Genomic DNA, 19432 nt, shown 5'->3' with positions numbered 1-19432 from the left:
GAAGAGAGGACCCGGATTCGGTTTGCCTGATGGATAGGACTTGTAAGAGCCTGTGGCAACTCTAGCAAGTAGAGCAGAGTGTGTGCCGCGGGACACCGAAGACAGGCGCGTATCAACGCCAAAAAATAAAAAGAAAGGGGGATCTGTGGGGAGCAATCCGGACTAGACTAAGTTACTCGAATTAAGACTTATTCTATGCATCTGCTCTCCCACAATATGGCGCTGGGAGAGAAGTAAACAGCTTCCGCACAGCTGCCTCCAGTTCAACCAATTAACTGTAGGACTTGCTCCTGATTGGAGAGCAGCGTACTCGGCGTGTGGGCAGCCGAGTTGGGATTGGCGGAGGAGGACTATAAAGGAGGAGAGAGACGGCATGCACCAGGAACATCTATGGGGAACATCTAAGGGAACCCGTGCAGTCCCCGAGAAAGCCGGCCGGCAGTGTGCCGCTCCCCTGCGGAAGTGGGGAATGCGGCCAGGGGGAACTGCCCTTCCACGGAGGTGGAAGGGATAGTAGCCAACCTGGGAAGAACCAGCAGCAAACCCGGGGAGGGCCGAGCAGACAGAAAGAACAGCGCAGGGTCCTGTGTCGTTCCTCCACGAAGAGGGGGAGCGACAATCTACAATGAATCCAGCAATAACTATTTTATAACTCAACTTTTGAGTCTTCCCAAAGCATTCAAATTCATTCTATTTAAAGATTTATTTATTTATTTGAAAGAGTTACAGAGAGGAGAGGAAGAGAGAGAGAGAGAGAGAGAGAGAGAGAGAGAGAGAGAGAGAGGTCTTCCATCCAATGGTTCACTCTCCAGTTGTCTGCAACAGCCGGAGCTGCGCCGATCCGAAGCCAGGAGCCAGGAGCTTCTTCTGGGTCTCCCATGTGGGTGCAGGGGCCCAAGGACTTGGGCCATCTTCTACTGCTCTCCCAGGCCATAGCAGAGAGCTGGATAGGAAGTGGAGCAGCCGGGTCTCAAACCGGCACCCATATGGGATGCTGGCACTTCAGGGCAGGGCGTTAACCCACTGCACCACAGTGCCGGCCCCCACATTCAAATACATTTTAATGTAAACAATATTTTAAAAAACAACCTGTATCAGTTTAATTAATATTTAACTAAATAGTATCATTACAAAAATGCAAAATTGGCATTAAAAAATCTGAAGAAAACAGACATACAGATGTAATGAAGTGGAGTCTCCCAGCAGAGTTCGGTTCAGTCGGCCATGGGCGTCAGGGGGGTGGGGGGAGTCACAGAATGGGATGCTGACAGATGAACCTGAAGGCTCAGACACAGATGTGTGTCCTGCAGCAGGGCCCACCAATGCACCAGGACGTGCAGCTCTCCAACCACACCTGCCCGACAGTCCTCCTGCTTGAGACCAGGAAGGGCACAGCAGAAAAGGCTCATCTGAAGGGGCATTCGATGACCCGACCGGGGGTTCAAAAAAAAATGCAATGGAATCAGGGCAGAGCCACAGACCTCAGTGCAGACACCTAGGAGAAAGCAAGCTGAGGAGGGAAAACAACAGGAATGGCAAAGGACATCATCTGTGTTCATACTGCTTCAGGTATTTCTCATCGTCCCTGCCAAACTGTCTCAACAGAAACTTCAGAAGAGAGATCTTTTATTCCCCACTCATCCCCCTTATTACAGAGGGCTGAGGTTTTCATCTTTCCTTACAATCCTCTTGGGAACTTGCCAACCAAGCTTGGGAAATACTGAGAAAACAAAAGTGACCTTTTAGCTTTCAACTGAAATTAAAGCAGCCACGTGCAATCAGCACCACTGGTGCTCAGAAACAAGGCTTACCGGTGCCTTACAGGCACGAACATTTACAGGAACAGAAAGACACACTTACATTTTATCAGGATATAAAAAGAACTGAAGGCAATCAAGGTAAGTGAATTTTCCCCATAAAAAGTTTGAGAAGCATTAAAATGAAAACTGAAAATTAACTGGCTTATCTTTTCCAAAACAGGAAGCACCCTTGTTCTACCCCGTGTACTGCACCAGTGTAACTTTATGCTGCTCTGGAGTGGAATTTCCCTCCTCTCTCCTGCAAGGAAAATTTCCCAGGTAAGAAGAAATTCCTTACATTTCGTGTGAATGTATAAATTACAAAAGAACTAATTCTGTGATACTGTCTCAAAAAGAAATACACGAAAAGTTTGTCACACTATTTACAATAAAATAGTGGGAAGAACTTGATTGTGACACCTTTTAATATTAGAATATTTGCAGTGATTTAAAATCACATGTATGGAACGGATTTACAGAAAATACTCTTGACACAGGAGAAAGGTAGAAAAGAATATTGTAAATACAGAGGAAAATGATCGTAGGCACGCCGTCAAAGCCCAAGGAATTACAACAAAAATGTTAACCGGGATTATCCCTGGCTAACAGCATTGTAAGCAGTTTTAATTCTTAATACTCAATTTATTACCAATTTTAAAGAGGAATTACTCAAATTTTTCTAAAAAGGGCACTCAGGAGAAGGAAATAATCATTTCAAAGATAACTCTCCACTTTGACAAGTTAACTTCACTCAATGAACTTCAATAATCCTGAGAAATACCACAATTTCAAACAGTAGGAGTTTTAGATGTCTTTTCAAAAACACTGACATACTGTTCTTGTGAAAACACAGCATTGTCTAGTCCTTAAGCAAGTACACAACATTAAATAAAACCCAACAGCCCCTCCACACGGGCCTTGAAGCAGTAATCCAAGATTTCATCCTCACTTTCAAGTGGGAAATGCCAAGTGCAGATGCCCACACACACCAGTGGCTACCACCAATGGTGCCGAGTTGTTTCTGTTGTCCAAGTGCATCCCCAGAAACAGCCGTGTTTGCACACATGGATATAATAGGTAAATAACAAAGGAAATCATACAGCATTGGAATATCACCCAAAGTGTAAGATAAAACATCAATGAATCATAGTAACATAAAACAAGTGAACGATTAAGTACAGAAGGGGCATATCTTACATAAAAAAAAAAACAACTATTTAATATTGTAGATACTCCCCTCCTAGGAGTAGAGCTCCGTCTCCCCTCCCCCAACTTAAGGAATAAGTGACTTGCTTTGAAAGAATACAGTATATGGGCCAGCGCTGCGGCTCACTAGGCTAATCCTCTACCTGCGGTGCCGGCACCCCAGGTTCTAGTCCCGGTCGGGGCACTGGTCTTGTCCTGGTTGCTCCTCTTCCTCCTCTTCCTGTCTAGCTCTCTGCTATGGCCCAGGAGTGCAGTGGAGGATGGCCCAACTCCTTGGGACTTGCACCCGCATGGGAGACCAGGAGGAAGCACCTGGCTCCTGGCTTCGGATCAGCACAGTGCGCCAGCCGCAGCGGCCACTGGGGGGTAAACCAATGGAAAAAGGAAGACCTTTCTCTCTGTCTACTCTGCCTGTCAAAAAAAAAAAAAAAAAGAAAGAATACAGTATATGAAAAGGGGCGAACAGTAACTATACAGTGGAAGAAACTGGTAAAACCATAATCAACCTATTACCGCCAACAAACAACGTCATGTGGCTATCATGTACGTCCAGATAACGATGCCATAAGAGGGGCACTTCACATCTACAGGTTTATTTCAAAAACTCCTAAGCCAGTTTAACCATGAGAAAAACATCAGAAAAGCCCAGACTGGGGGACATTCTACAGAATACCTGGCCAGGACTACTCAAGACAGTCAATGCCCAAAACCACAGAACTTTGAAAGCCTGAGAAACTGTCAGAGACAAGGGAGACATGACAACTAAACAGAATGAAGTGCCCTGGACTGGGCCCTGGAATATAGAGGGGACATTAATGGAAAAGCCTGTGGAATTTGAATAAAGTCTGGCATTTAGTAAGCAGTCATCTCCTGATGCAGATTTCTGAGATTTTGACGAATATGCCAGTGCAGGATAAGATACATGGGGGGCATCTGAAATTAGGGTGTGGGTATCACAGGAACTTGGCAATATCTTTGAACTTTTCTGTAAATCCAAAATTATAACAAATAATAGTTGCTTAAAAAATTCAACTTCACTATCAAATTTAAAACAACTTCTATATCAATGAGTTAAGAAATTTTATTTTTTAGCACTTGGTCTAGTAGAAGATGGATGGACTCTTCCATTTGCTGCTGTGTGTAATGTGTTACACTGCATGGTTTCAGCTAAAGTACAGGAAAAAAATATGCTTTCATACAGATGGCTGGAAAAAGGAGGATTTAATAGCCTTTCATATATAACTGTCAATATTCAGGGGCCTGTGCCAATGCCTCGCAGGGTTTCCTCAATATTCTCTAATAATTTGATGGTGCTGGGTCAGAAATTTAGATCTTTAAGCCATGTTGAGTGGATTTTTGTGTAAGGTGTAAGGTGGCGGTCTTGCTTCATACTCCTGCATGTGGAGATCCCGTTTCCCCAGCACCATTTGTTGAAGAGACTGTCCTTGCTCCAGGGATTGCTTTTAGCTCCTTCGTCAATGGAAGTTGGCTGCAAATGCTTGGATTGATTTCTGCATTTCTATTCTGTTCCACTGGTCTATCCATCTGCTACTGTACCAGTACCAGGCTGTTTTGATTATAACTGTCTTATCGTATGTCTTGAAATCTGGTATTGTGATGCCTCCAGCTTCATTTCTGTTGTATAAGATTGCTTTAGCTATTCGAGGTCACCTATGTTTTCATATCAATTTCAGCATCATTTTTTTTAGATCTGAGAAGAATATCTTTGAACGTGTTGAGGAATGTTCCTTCTATACCGAATTCACTTCAAGTTTTCATCATGAAAAGATGTATTTTATCAAATGCTTTCTCTACATCCATTGAGATAATCATATGGTTTTTGTTCTTCACTTTGTTATTATGCTGTATCTCATTGATTGATCTGCATACCAGGGATAAATCACACTTGGTCTGGGTGGATTACTTTTCTGAAGTGTTGTTGGATTCGAATGACTAGAATTTTGTTGAGGATTTCAGCATCTACATTCATCAGGGAAATTGGCCTGTCATTCTATTTCTCTGTTGCATCTTTTTCAGGTTTAGGAATTGAGGTGATGCTGGCTTCAAAGAAAGAATTTGGGAGGATTCTCTCTCTTTGAAGAGCTGGAGAATTTGAGTTAGTTCTTTAAATGTCTGGTAGAATTCAGCAATGAAGCCATCCAGTCCTGGGCTTTTCATTATTGGGAGGGTCTTTATTACTGATTCAATTTCTGTCTTCGTTATGGGTCTGTTTAGATTTTCTATGTCTTCATGGCTCAATTTAGGTAGGTTGTATGTGTCAAGGAATCTATCATCTATCCATTTATTCTAGGTTTCCCAGTTTGTTGGCATATAGCTCTTTGTAGTAATTTCTGATGATTCTTTTTTATTTCTGTGGTGTCTGTTGTTACATTTTCCTTTCCTTTTTTTTTTTTTTTTTTTTATTTGATAGGCAGAGTTAGACAGTGAGAGAGAGAGAAAGGTCTTCCTTCCGTTGGTTCATCCCCCAAATGACCGCCAAAGCCAGTGCACCTTGCCAAACCGAAGCCAGAAGCCAGGTGCTTCCTCCTAGTCTCCCACACGGGTGCAGGGGCCCAAGCACCTGGGCCATCATCCATGGCCTTCCCGGGCCACAGCAGAGAGCTAGACTGGAAGAGGAGCAACCGGGACTAGAACCCAGCGCCCATATGGGAGGCCAGCACCGCAGGAGGAGAATTAACCAAGTGAGCCATGGCACCGGCCCCTCTTTTTATTTCTAATTTTATTGATTTGGATCTTCTCTTTTTGTTCGTTAGTTGAGCCAATGGTGTGTCACTTTTTATATTTTCAAAAAAATGAGCTCTTCTTTTTGCTGATCTTTTGTATTGGTTTTTTGGTTTCAATTTTGTTGATTTCTAATTTTGATTACTTTTCTCCTACTGGTTTTGGTTTCCTGTTGTTTTTCTAGATCCTTGAGATGCAGTGATAGCTCATTTATTTGGTGGCTTTCCAATTTCTTGATGTAGGCACCAATTGCTATAAACTTTCCTTTTAACACTGCTTTTGATGTATCCCATAAGTTGTTTATGTTGTATTGTCACCTTCATTTGTTTCCAGAAAGTTTTTTATTTCATTCAGGAGCATGTTTTTCAGTCTCCATGTGTTTGCATATGTTCCCGAGATTCCTGAGTCGCTATTTCCAGTTCCTTTCCATTGTGATCCGAGAATATGCATCATACAATTTTGATTTTTTTGAATTTTGCTGAGATTTGCTTTATTTCCTAGCATGTGGTTAATCCTAGAGAATTCCGTACACTGATAAGAATGTGTATTCTGCATCTGTAGGATATAAAGTTCTGTAGATATGTTTGTTCCATTTGGTCTATACTATTGATTAACTCCGTTTCCTTGATGATTTTCTGTCTGGTTCATCTATCTGTCCATTGCTGAAAGTAGGGTACTGAAGTCCCCCATTAGTATAGTACTGGAGTTTATGTCTCCCTTTAGATCCCTTAACATTTCTTTTAAATAGCCAGGTGCCCTGTTAGGCGCATATACATTTATAATAGTCACATCTTCCTGTTGAATTGATCCCTTAATCATTACATAGTGCCCTGGTCTCTTTTAACAGTTTTTGTGTTAGTCTATTTTGTCTGATATTAGGATGGTTACACCAGTTCTTTTTTGGTTTCTGTTGGCATGAAATATCTTTTTTTCATCTTTTCACTTTCATTCTGCGTGCATCTTTGTTGGTGAGAGGTGTTTCTTGAAGGCAGCAAATAGATGGGTCTTGCTTTTAATCTATTCACCCAGTCTGTGCCTTTTAACTGGAGAGCTGAGACCATTTACTTTCAAGGTGACTATTGATAAGTAACGACTTGGCCCTGCCATTCTTTCAAAAATATTCCTATTTTTTTACTTTGAATTTCCTTACAACTTTTACTGAGAGATTTTCTTCCTTTACCTTCTTTCATAGTGTTGACCATGTTTCTGTGTTTCTGTGTGCAGCATGTCCTTAAGCATCTTTTGTAGGGCTGGACAGGTAGTGACAAATTCTTTCAACTTCTACTTGTCATGGAAGGTCTTTATTTCAACTTAATTCATAAATGAGAGCTTTGCAGGGTTTAGTGTTCTGGATTGACTTTTTCTCTTAAGATTTGGAATATATCTTGCCACTCTCTCCTAGCCTGTAGGGTTTCTGATGAGCAGTCGGCTCTGAGTCTAATTGGAGATCCTCTGAAAGTAATCTGGCATTTCTCTCATGCACATTTTAGGATCTTTTCTTTATGTTTTACTGTGGAGAGTCTGATTACCATGTATCATGGCGAAGGTCTTTTCTGGTCATGTCTATTAGGAGTTTTATGTGCTTCCGGTACTTGGACGTCCTTTTCTTTCTCCAAATTAGGAAAGTTTCCTGTTATTATTTCACTAAAGAAGCCTTCTAATCCTCTTTCCACGCCTTCAGGAACTCCTAGAACCCATATGTTGGGTTGTTTCATAGTATCCTGTAGATTCCCAACAATGTTCTTTAGCTTTCTAATTTCTTCTTGTGTTTGGTCTGACTATATAATTCCCTGTGCTTCGTCATTTAAGTTAGATATTCTTTCTTCTACTTCACCAATTCTGTTGTTACGGATTTCCACTGCATTTTTTATTTGTTCTATTGAATTAGTTTCATTTTGATTTCTCTTTAAAATCTCAATTTTGTGGGAGAAATTTTCTTTCATGTCATGTATGGATTTCAGTAGTTCGTGCATTTGCTTCTGATTACTTCTATGCAATCTTATGAGCAAGTTTTTGAATTCTATTTCTGGTATTTCTTCAATCTCATCATCTTCACAATCTACTATTGAAGTGTTGTGCTCTTTTGGGAGCATCATGTTGCCTTCCTTATTTTTGTTTCTTGAATTGGCATGTTTGTTATTCGGCATTTGTGGAAATACTCATTGGTTTCTTCTTTGTTTTCTCCCTATGGTGGCTTTTATCTTTGCTCTATTCCTCTGTAGATAAGTGGACTGCTTTCAGTGAATAACTAGAGGCATATAACTAGGTGGTAGGTGTGGCCAAGGAGCTCTATTCAGTTATCCAGGGTGAAGGGCATCTAAAGTGACAAAGTGACATACACAGGTTTGGTGAGGCAAATTTTTTTTTTTTTTTTTTTTTGGTCAGAAGGGAGGTTTATTCTGCTCAGCTAAGCTCCTCTCCTCAATGGAGACCACTGTCTGAGCACTAGCCCCACTGGATATAATCGTACAAGGACCACACAAAAGATCTGTGCAGTCCTTAATGTAAGCTGAGATTCCCCAGCAATGTCCCTCACCAAGTAATCAGGATGCCTTGAGCGTGTGGAGTCTCCCACAGTGACTGCCCAAAGTCCCAGCCACACCCTGAGCCCTCCAACACAGCCTCCGATTTTCTCATAGTCCCAGCCCCCCATTAGTTCTCCATACCAGAGTCAGGAGTCTCCACTTGGCTGGTTGCCGGCGCGGACACTAGCTGGTGCAGCTGTTACATATGTAGAAAATGGCACCTGCTCTATCGGCTCGTTACGCTACATGGTTGTAAGGTGACTGGGGAGAGGGAAACGTGTCCCCCCTTTTTGTTTCTCCTCTAGTTTGGCGGGTACACTATTCCTCATGGGCTTCCAAGCTGGGTTCCCTCTAGGCTGTTCCTGTAGCTTTATCACCAATGGCTTGGGGTGCTGCAGTCTGTCTCACTTCACTCACCAGCACTGGTATGGAAGCCCTCAGGTGCTGGAGGCCCGAGTTGTGGGCATCCATGCCCTCCACGTAGGTCCAATGTGTCCCTCTAATTTGCGTAGAGTTTCCTCTGCCATTTTCTCCCTAACTCTTCCCTTAGACCGACTCTTTCCACTTCTTTTAAACTATCTTCTCCTAGACTAGAGTAGTAAGCTCCCTCTCTACTCCACCATCTTGAAAGCTCTCAGGCATTTTTTGTACTGTTTTTATTCTTGTAACTTTTCTGAAAGTTTGAAAGTACTTCCAAATAAATAAAAACAAAGGCTACTGTATGAATATCCATTAATGGAATACTAGTTGAGGGCCTTGGGCTATATCTGGGAATAGCAAAGTTTCCAAAGCAGAGCTGGATTAACAAGAACATGAATGCTATACTCAGAAACAGGTGCAACTGCGTATCAGGCCTCTCACTCAAGGCTCAGCAATCTTACAAAGCTGACCCCAAACAGTTCAACCAAGCTCCTACAATGAATTTGTTATAATTAACCTGAATTAAGGCAATAAAAATACCACCTCTCTAGACTCTTCTAAGGTTTTATGTCCAAAGGAAACATGAAAAAGCGTTATCATTCTCCTGATGTTTTCTTTGTGAAACAAGAGCAGTTCAACTACGCAGCACTGTACTGGAATAGGAGGCCAGGAATACGAGAGCAGAAATTTCCTTTCCATGACTTGTACTCCCCATCCTTAACAATACAATGGGACTATAGTGTATTGGGCTCCAGGATAACAGTAGATGCACATGCATCCCAAATGTTTCTTTTGTAATTTTTCCTCAGTTTCCCCAAAAGAGTTGAGAAGGAAAAAGTCAAAGATAATCAATAAATGGTAATAATAATAATAAAAAAAAAAAAAACAGGGAAAGGGGTAGGGCAGGGAAAGGTCCTTGTTCTCCCAAGAACTCTCTTAGCACTGACATCCCCTGGCCTATCAGGATGACCCCCAGTAACCACATGCAAGTAAACCAGCTCACATAAATATGCATTTCTGATATTTGTGTTCTAGCTTAATACTTCAGCACCCAAGAAAAATAGTAATGAAAACAATAAAAAATTTATTAGGAGATTAGTTAAAAAGAAAATACACATTTTCTGGAGTTTCATTTTTTAGGACAAGGCTGTTTCCATTCTCTTCTCCCTCACTGTAATTTAAAAAAAAAAAAAAAGTTCAGGGGCCGGCATTGTGGCACAGGAAGTTAAGGCTCCTGTTTCAAAGCCCCACCCTGAGTCCTGGTTGCTCTACTTCCTACCCGTCTCCCTGCTGATACGCCTGGGAGACGCTGCTGGAGATCTTCGCCCACGTCACTGGGGGCCCTGCCACTCACAGATGAGACGCAGTTCTAGTCAAAATGCAAACAGCAGCATAGCCTTAGAAGAAATGCTGTCAAAGTCAAGTTAAACTATCAATGGCCTGGCAAAAGCAACAGAAGATGGCCCAAGAGCTTGGGTCCCCACTACCCACATGGGAAACCCAGAAGAAGCTCCTGGCTCCTGGTCAAGTTCCACCTGGCCAAGGCAGCCACACTGAGGAGTGAACCAGTGGATGGAAGACCTCTAACTCTTTCAAATAAATAAATCTTAAAAAAAAAAAAAAACCTGAGTAGTTCCAAGCTACAGAAGTCACTACTACCTATTCTACAAAAAGCCCTACAAACTCGTATCACCTTGATCTCAGTTTCCATTGATTTAGCCCCAAAGTGTTCAGATGGCCTTTCTCAGTCTCAAAGGTATGAAGGTCACAAGCATATTTCACGACAACCAATATTCTGTTTGTCAATGACTTTGGTTTTCAAAAATCTCAGGGAAGATAATCCTCCACCTGAATAACCTTTTTCAGTATTTCAAAAGTTCAGATACTATAATATTCTCTAACATCTACTCACATAAATTTTTCATTGTTTTTATGTAGCATTTATCTCAGTAAATATAAATCAAGCACAGACAGAAACATGGCCCACTAACCTCTCTTTGGACTCCTACACAATCCTAAGGAGAACACAGTAAAAATAGAAATGCTTTACTGTATAGGAAAAAATGACAAAGTATTCATGGTATTGGACCTCATCATTTCCTGCTCCTACAGAATAAGCGACCATCCTTTATCTCCATTTGTGGGTAAGCAGTCATTCACCATGTATGTACTGACCACAGCATGGAGCTCCGAGTGGGAAGGAAAGATGGCACAACTGGTACTCCCTTTATCACCTTAGACTGCTGATAGGCGAGGCTGTTAGTGTGGCTCTTTGAGTTGAAGAAATGGAGAAATTTACACAGGTGATCCCTCACACCAACAGAAGAGAACGTGACACTATAGGGTCATAAGGAAACAAGGAAGAAAACAGTAGTCATGGGAGGTTCAGACCTCCAGACGACCCACGACTCTCCAGGAAGATTAAGAACTGGCAAGCAGGTGTAACAGAAGCTGGCTGCATTCCTCAGCAGCTAGACCCCACTCTGTTTCCATCTGCTCTTCACTCGCTCCAGCTCCCCCTACCATTTCACGCCCCTCATCTTGTTATCTTTGGATTCGCAGAGCCCTTTGAAAACCAGATGAAAGAAACTTGTGGATTCTGTCCCCAAGATAAATCTGTTTGTGCACAAAAATATGCACACAATTTCAGACTCGGTGGATCCACACTTATGAAGCCTGGAATGCTTCTTACTGCTCCCTGGGACAGCTCTCTGTGTGAAAACAAGAACCACTGCTTCTCCCTACAGTCTCCATCCAGTAAGAGGTGGTACAGTTGGTTTGGCCACCCTTATTCACTGGGCAAGCTACATTGGTGAGCATGGCGTGATACTGATCTACCGAGAATGGCTATTCTTTGGGTCAGACACGGGTCCCTGGTCAAGTCAACAGTGGTTACGATGAAAAGGACACAAGGTACAACATGGTGACCTAAACACATTTTCGGCAGACAGCCTGGGAATAGTGATTTCCCTCAGAAAAGGCGTGTGGGCACAGCAGACAGGACTTCCCTGAGCGGGCAAACATAACAAAGAAATAGAAAGATTGCTGTAAATCACTATGCAGGTCACAGATTAATTCCAAGTTATAAACACACATACAACTAATGGCTGAAGGGATGCCCCCAAAAAAAAAGAATTGCAAAAGTGGTGCAGGATGGAACACTGCAGTGTTACACTTGGTCTTAAAGGGAGAAGAGAATGAAGCACTGGAATGACAGGAGGTGCAGACGGCAGGGAGGCGCCAGGAAGGAACGAGAAACCTCGAAGAGCAGCAAAGGCTCCTGGACTGCACAGAACATCTCTCACAGTGGAAACAGACCCTGCACAGAGGCTGGACACAGGATGGCGGGAGATGGCGATGAGGACGCTGGCCTGCCTCTGCCTCTCAGCACTGCCGCTTCCACGTGGCTGCTGTACAGCCGGGCTTGTGAGGCTCCCGGCAGCTTCCACCAGCTAGTAGCACGAACTTCGGTAACAAGGCATTTGAAAGTATTCAGTTTGAAAAGATCTCACAGCTGCTGATTTTTACAGAACACAGAGGAGGATGTCAAAACAGAAAAAGGAGAAAGGAACTAAGCTGTGAGGGTGCATCCTTGGGGAGAGGGCAGGGAAGGCTAGGGAAATCAGTTTAATTCTAACAGCAAAGTAGAACACTAGGTCAGAAAAACAAACCAAGACGCCTATGCACGTGTGTTTCTCCCGAGCAGCAGACCTGCCCGCCGCAGACGGAGACACTGAGCACGTACGTGGAGCTCGAAGTGAGCACAGCCTGCTTTCCCAAAACACACGCTCCGGTGGGCAGGGAGCTCTTTGTGCTGAAAAAGATGAACCAAATCTGGGTGCTTGAGTGAAAGTAATCCAAAACATGCAGTTACAGTGATGCTGCCAAATTTCTTTATATTTCTACAAGGGGAAAAAAAATCAGCTCCGACCACGTCCATCAGACCTCAAAGAGAAAGCACCATCTCGGGAACCTCAGCCCTTGTTGCCACTGCTTCTGCCAGCCCTCGAGCACTGCTAGAGCTCTCTCTCTACACAGAAGCATTCGGCAGCTTTAAGCTGACAGGGGTGCCACACAAGTCCCCCACAAGGGAAAATTTAAGGCAGTCTTAGGATCATCCGTGAATTTATGGCTGCACAGGGTCATGAATTAGACATGAACAACTTCCCTCTTGTGGGTAGTACAGTTTATTTCAAGGTTGTTACAGTGAGCTCAAAATTAATCTTCCCATGAGTTCCTTTTTGACAGCAAGACTCAAATTACCCACAGCAACTCTGTAACAGGAAGCCAAGAGACTTCCACAGCAAGTTAGGAATGGGAGTGGACTACAACACTGTGCCCAGTAGAGACCCACTATTGTAGAGCAAGGAGGAATAGGGACTCAAGAGTGGATTCCTATTCATTACACTTCATGGCCATTCTACAGCTAATTTGTTAGATCATGAAACAAATTAATGTGATTTTGATAGGTTAGTGATTAGACTTATAAGTTTATATTATATGATTATCCCAGTTTTATCATTACTCTATTGAAAAAAGATTCTAACCTGTATTTTATTAGTTATTTCAAGGGTCTGACTTGGAATGGGCCTTACTTAATTCAGTATGCTTACCCTCTGAATGAGTGCCCCCACAGGCTGAAACTTAATCCCTACTGCAGTGCAACTAGGAAGTGGGGCCTGTGGGGGGTAATTCATGAGGTCTCCATCCTCTGAATCCATCAGTGCCTTCCAGAACGGCTTAAGCCCCTTTTGTTCTCGTATCACATGAGGACACAGCATCTGTCCCCTTTCAGCCCTTGCGTCCATCCTGCTCTTTGAGGACACTGTGTTCAAGGTGTCATCTTAGAAGCAGAGAGCACCAGTGCTCAACAAACATCGTATCTGCCAGCACTCTGAGCTTGGATTTCCCGGCCTCCAGAACTGTGAGAAATAACTTTCTGTTAATAAATCCCTCGGTCATATTTTATCACTGCAGCATAAATGCACTAAGAAATATTTCTAAATTTACCTACTTATAAATAAACCTTTAATTCAAATGTAAGTCATATATAATATTTATAATATCATTTTATATTTTTTAAAAGATTTATTTGTTTGAAGGCAGAGTTACAGAGAGGCAGAGGCAGAGAGAGAGATCTTCTATCGGCTGGTTCACTCCTCAATTGACTGCAACGGCCAGAGCAACACTGATACGAAGCCAGAAGCCAGGTCTCCCATGTAGGTGCAAGCCATCCTCTACTGTTTTCCCAGGTCATAGCAGACAGCTGGATCTGAAGTGGAGCAGCGGGGACTTGAACCAGCGCCTATATGGGATGCCAGCGTTATGCCACAGTGCCTGCCCCAATATCATTTTAGAATGACAAATATTCTAAGTTAATTATTCATAATGCCTAAAACAGAACTGAAGAAAAAGGCAAATGCAAGGATATTTCTACTGTTCATTTATCTGACAATTCAAACACAATGGCTTCCTCATCATTAAAAAAAAGTCTTTTAGTAAGCTTATATTTGATCAATATTGCCAAAATTATAGAGACTTATCCTGGAGAAATGCCAAATAATGTCACTTTATTTGACACAGATACGCATTTCTCCCCCATTTGGTGACCAACTGATTCATTACCCTTGTATCTGTAGTCAGCCACCCAAAGAGGTCCCAAACATTTACTATAAAACAAAGGATTGCTGCTAGGAAAAAAAAATTACCACAAATTCCGTTTCCAGAAACTCACAATCCAGTGAGGAAGGCGCTGGCACCGCGGCGCAGCGGGGCCCAGTGTGCTGAGACTGGCACCGCGGTGCAGCGGGGCCCAGTGTGCTGAGACTGGAAGTTCCGTGACTGCATGGCAGGGAGGATGTGCAGGTGGGTCTCTGGGCAATCACTGCACCTGGCTTCAGAGGTTCAGAGCTCCCTGAGTGCTTTGGGGGGCTGGGGGGAGTCACTGCAGAGGGTTCTGTGCTCACATCATCTGTGCAGTTCACGTGCCTGTATGAGTGGGGTGTGTAGCCACGGTGGGCTGACTGCAGATACTGATCACCTTGGCAGAGAGGAGGTGAGGCAGAGATCACACCAGCCGATGTGATCCTACCTTCTCCCCTGGCAACAGAGATCTAGCGTGCCCTCCTTGGGCGTCACCCTGGACTCTTGCACCACTCCCAAGCACTGGCTGGAGCCCCCTGGCCACACCCAGCATACGCCTCTGAATATCGAGGGAAGGAGCAGAGATCTACTCCAAAGAGAAAAGGATCAGAGGAGAAAACCAACAAGCAGCCCCACAGATGCCAGAAATAAACCCAGAAATAAGAGAACATGAACAAGGAAGACAACAGGACTCCTCCAAAGGAACACAACGTGACATCAACATTAGAACCTGAAGGCAATGAAATGTCTAAAATGGATTTCAAAACAATGATCAGAAGATTACTCAAAAACAGTGAGAAGCAAATTCAGGAGTTAAATCCATACATGACATAGATGAAAAAATTTGCCAAGAGATAGAGATGTTGAAGAGAAAATTAATCTGAAATATTAGAAATGAATAATTCAGTATGTCAAATAAAAAATATAGTAGAAAGCCTTAACAACAGAGTTGGTAAGGCAAAAGAAAGAATATTTGAGTTAGAAGACAAATCTTTGGAAATATCTCAATCAAACAAAACAAAAAGAAGAAAACATTAAAAAAAACTGACAATCCCAATACAGTGTTGGTGGGAATGTAAACTAGCATAACCACTATGAAAGACAGCATGGAGATTCCTCAGAATCCTGAAAACAGATCTACCACATGACCCAGCCATCCCACTCCTGGGAATTTACCCAAACAAAATGAAATCAGCTTATGAAAGAGTTATCGGTAACATGTTTACAGCAGCTCAACTCACAATAGCTAAGAAATGGAATCAACCCAAATGTCCCTTAACTGATGACTGGATATAGGAAATGTGGTATATATACACTATGGAATACTGCTCAGCCTCAAAAAAAAAAAAAAATGAAATCCCATCTTTTGCAAAATGGATGCAACTGGAACCATTACATTGTGTGAAATAAGCCACTCCCAAAAAGACAAATATGTTTTCCCTGATTTATGCCAACTCATTTAAAAATGTAATATATATGGGCAAAACTGACATTTTGATATTTGATTACTGTTTATAATCCTTGTCCATACTCTTGAGGAATGGTGGTTTTTCTACTTTCTACTTGGTAAATTCTTTATTTCATGGAGGGTTTAGCTTACGATTATAAAATAAACTGAAAGTATGTCACTGTAAAAATTGGGGAAAAAATAAAAGAGGAGCAAGAGTGGGAGCACAGGAGGGAGGGAGGGTCGAGCGGGAAACCACTGTGCTCTTGAATCTGAATATATGAAATACATGACATTTGCTCACCTTGTATAAATAAAAAAATTTAAAGTTCTATTTCATTTTTCTTCACTTGAGTCACATTAAGTATAAGACTCATAAGAGATCTTTAAAAGTTCATGAAAATGTGTATTTTGAAAAAACTATATGTGGTTTTAGGTACTGAAATAGGTATCTTTAAATTCTATTTTTCCATGAACTTTTTGATGTATCCCTTTACATAACATTTACAAACACACAAAAAAATTTGCTTAGAACTACAAAAGCTAGAAAATAATTCACAGTAACAGCAAGAACAAGCTAAGTGGGTAAGTGGAATTGTTCCTTACTGTAACCTTTTTATACAAAAAACCCAGTACTTAAATGGCAATCAGAATGACACTAACCACAATGGCAATGCTCCTATCCTAACCAGAATTAAATTAATGTTTCTACAATAGGCTAATTTTCAATTTCCAGTCTAACTACGAGTATACTTACAGAGAAGGCTTTGACTAGTTCATGGAAAATATGTATTATCCTTTATTTCCATTTTTTCACAAATATTTTAAATCCCCCTCTCATGCAGAAAGAAATAATTCACTACTTCCTATCATTTCATTTTCATTAACTTGAAAATTACACTATCATTTAAAAAGTTACATGCAGTACTTAAAGGTAGGAATGTGATGGATAAATGAGTTAATCCCATTATTTTCACATAATCTCAACCCTGTATTTCTACCTATTCTTACCCTAAATGAAAACAAGAAATAACTGTAAAGGTAACACGTACTCTTTTGGCAGCAACAGTGCTAACACTTCAGTGAACATCCTCCCTATAAGTACACACTCCTGTGTGTTCTACATACATGGAGTAACATAACAAATGTGTCACCCAACAAGATGATGAGAATTTCCACATCAATTGAAATTAAATATAACCACTGTTTCACTATGGGGGGTGGGGTATGCTGAGAGACTCTTGAAACCATGATTCAGAAGCCAGAAACCGTAAAGGACAAGGATCAACAGAATCTAATACATAAAGAGTAGAAACTTGGTGCCCCCGCCGTGGAGCAGCAGGTAAAAGCCCCAGCCTTCAGCGCTGCCATCCCATATAGGCGCCGGCTGGAGTCCCTGCTAGTGTGCCTGGGAAAGCAGTGGTAGATGGGCCAAGTCATTGGCCCTCTGTACCCACATGGTAGACCCAGAGGAAGCTCCTGGCCCCGGCTTCCAATCGGCTCAGCTCCAGCCGTGGCAGCCATTTGGGAAGTGAACCAGTGGATGGAAGACCTCTCTCTCTCTCTCTGTAACTCTTTCAAATAAATAAAAATAAATCTTAAAAAAAAAGTTGAACCCCCCCTATAATTAAAGACACACCATAAACAATGATCTAAGGCAAATGATACAAACAGGAAGTGATTACAAATCGTCTGATATCACTACTATTAATGCATAAACAGCTCTTCCCTGTACTTCAGTTACACTGTTATCTGGATTCCCACAGACATATCACCCTGTTTTAACTGAAGAGGTTCTCACAGTTTCCTGTTTGCAGTTACCTGGAAGAACTCCACCAGAGCAAAGCTGACTTACTCGCTGTAAAACAGATTGGCCAGTAAAGAAAGAAAAGTGTAAGTCAGTTCAACCACTTTAAAAATTTTATTTGTTTATCTATTTTCACTTTACATTGAAAGGCAGAGAGAGAGAGAGAAATCTCCATCCCTTGATTCCTTCCGCATATGCCCAAAACAGATGAGGCTTGACTACGCGGCACCCAGGAGGCAGGAATTCCATCCAGGTCTCCCAGATGGGTGGCAGGAACCCAAGTACTTGAGCTGTCACCTGCTGCCTCCCAGGATGTACGTTAGCAGGAAGCCACACTGGAAGTGGAGCGGGGTCTCAACCAGGGCACCCTGACCAGGAATATGCCCATGTGGCATCTTAACCACTGAGTCAAGCGCTTGCCCCTCAATCGCTTTTTTTTTTAAAAAATTATGGGAACTAAACCTGAATTTGCACACATCCTACAATCTGGAAATTCGCATCCAAGTTATACGTATGTTCACGTATAACACATAAAGTATTCACAGACATACTTATATTAGCAAAAACCTGGAAACAGTCCATCCGTGGTAGAGTGGGCAAATGAAATGTGGTGTGTTCATTACATAGCATACCACACTCAGCAATGAGAATGAAACACACCTATTGCTACACACACATGGATAAATGCCACAAACAGAAGTACAGTGCTGAATTAAGCCATTTATGTACAGTGCGAAAAGCAGGCAAACTAGCCCATGGTGTTAGAAGTCAAAGAAGTGGTTATTTTGGGAAATAGACTAGGAATCGAGGTGCTTGGAGGTACTGTGGGGGTGCTCACAATGTTATTTCTTGTATATCAAGTTGTACACTTAAGATTAGTGTACTTTATATTGCTTATCAACTTCAGTAACAAGTTTACTTTTTAAAAAATGCAGGGGGTAGAAGAGAAAAGAACTCACAGGAAATTGGGGCCGGCGCTGTGGCATGGTGGGCTAAGCCTCCGACTGTGGCAAGGGCATCCAAAATGGGCACCGGTTCAATTCCCATCCGCTCCTCTTCCGATACAGCTCTCTGCTACTACTCAGGAAAGCAGTGGAAGATGGCCCAAGTGCTTGGGTCCCTGGACCTGAGTGGGAGACCTAGAAGATGATCCTGGCTCCTGGCTCCAGAATGGCTCAGCTCCCATCATTGTGGCCATCTGGGAAGTGAACCAGCGGATGGAAGACAGTTCTCTCTCCCTCTCTCTGTAACTCTACCTCTCAAATAAAAATCTTTTTGAAAAAATTTCGAATCTGTTTAAAAATAATTCACAGAAAATATAAACAATTCTGCTATGATGAGACTTGTTTTTCCTAAGCCCAAAGTTTCAAATAGTGCCATCAGCTGCGTGCACTCAGCACTTTGCTTCACTTCCTGTTTTATCCAGGCGATTATCTGACCTCCATATGCAATGCACGTCCATAAGCCCCCTTGAACAGCTTCCATTTGTCCATTAATTTGCTGAGCACTGGGGATAGTGACATGGTTTGCTCAAGGACAGAAAAGCAGGAACCATGTTGCTCATCTTCCTCTTAATTTTTTTTTTTAGTTTCTTTTTTTTAAAGATTTATTTTATTTAAGTCAGAGAGGTAGAGAGAGAGAGAAAGAGAGAGAGAGAGAGAGATCTTCCATCTGCTGGTTCACTCTCCAATGACTTCAATAGCCAGAGCTGAAGCCAGGAGCTTCTTCCAGGTCTCCCTGTGGGTACAGGGGCCCAAGGACTTGGGCCATCTTCTACTGCTTTCCCAGGCCATAGCAGAGAGCTGGGTTGGAAGTGGAGCAGCCAGGTCTCAAACTGGCGTCC

General features: G+C 42.3%; 1 protein-coding gene and 1 long non-coding RNA gene across 20 annotated transcripts in view; one reads left to right on the top strand and one right to left on the bottom strand.

Annotated features, from left to right (window-relative positions):
* Positions 1-19432, bottom strand: part of ATE1 (arginyltransferase 1) — a 182962-nt gene that overhangs the window by 68066 nt on the left and 95464 nt on the right. For 3 of the 19 annotated variants that reach the window (XM_070057115.1, XM_070057114.1, XM_051824250.2), the window contains exon 11: positions 13744-13997. The exons of the other annotated variants lie outside the window; for them this stretch is intronic. In XM_070057115.1, the coding sequence (XP_069913216.1) occupies positions 13758-13997 (240 nt within the window). In that variant the 3' untranslated portion in view covers positions 13744-13757. Of the gene's footprint in view, positions 1-13743; positions 13998-19432 lie in introns of those variants that run through there. 19 annotated transcript variants of the gene reach the window in all.
* Positions 1772-18792, top strand: LOC138845280 (uncharacterized). Its single transcript, XR_011382202.1, has 3 exons — positions 1772-1898; positions 1981-2078; positions 18657-18792. It is a non-coding gene; the product is annotated as an uncharacterized lncRNA (long non-coding RNA).

Source organism: Oryctolagus cuniculus, chromosome 15 (genome assembly GCF_964237555.1).
Source record: "Oryctolagus cuniculus chromosome 15, mOryCun1.1, whole genome shotgun sequence".
Lineage (NCBI taxonomy): Eukaryota > Metazoa > Chordata > Mammalia > Lagomorpha > Leporidae > Oryctolagus > Oryctolagus cuniculus.
The sequence above is the reverse complement of the archived record's forward strand: the minus strand, read 5'-3'. Positions and strand labels throughout refer to the sequence as shown.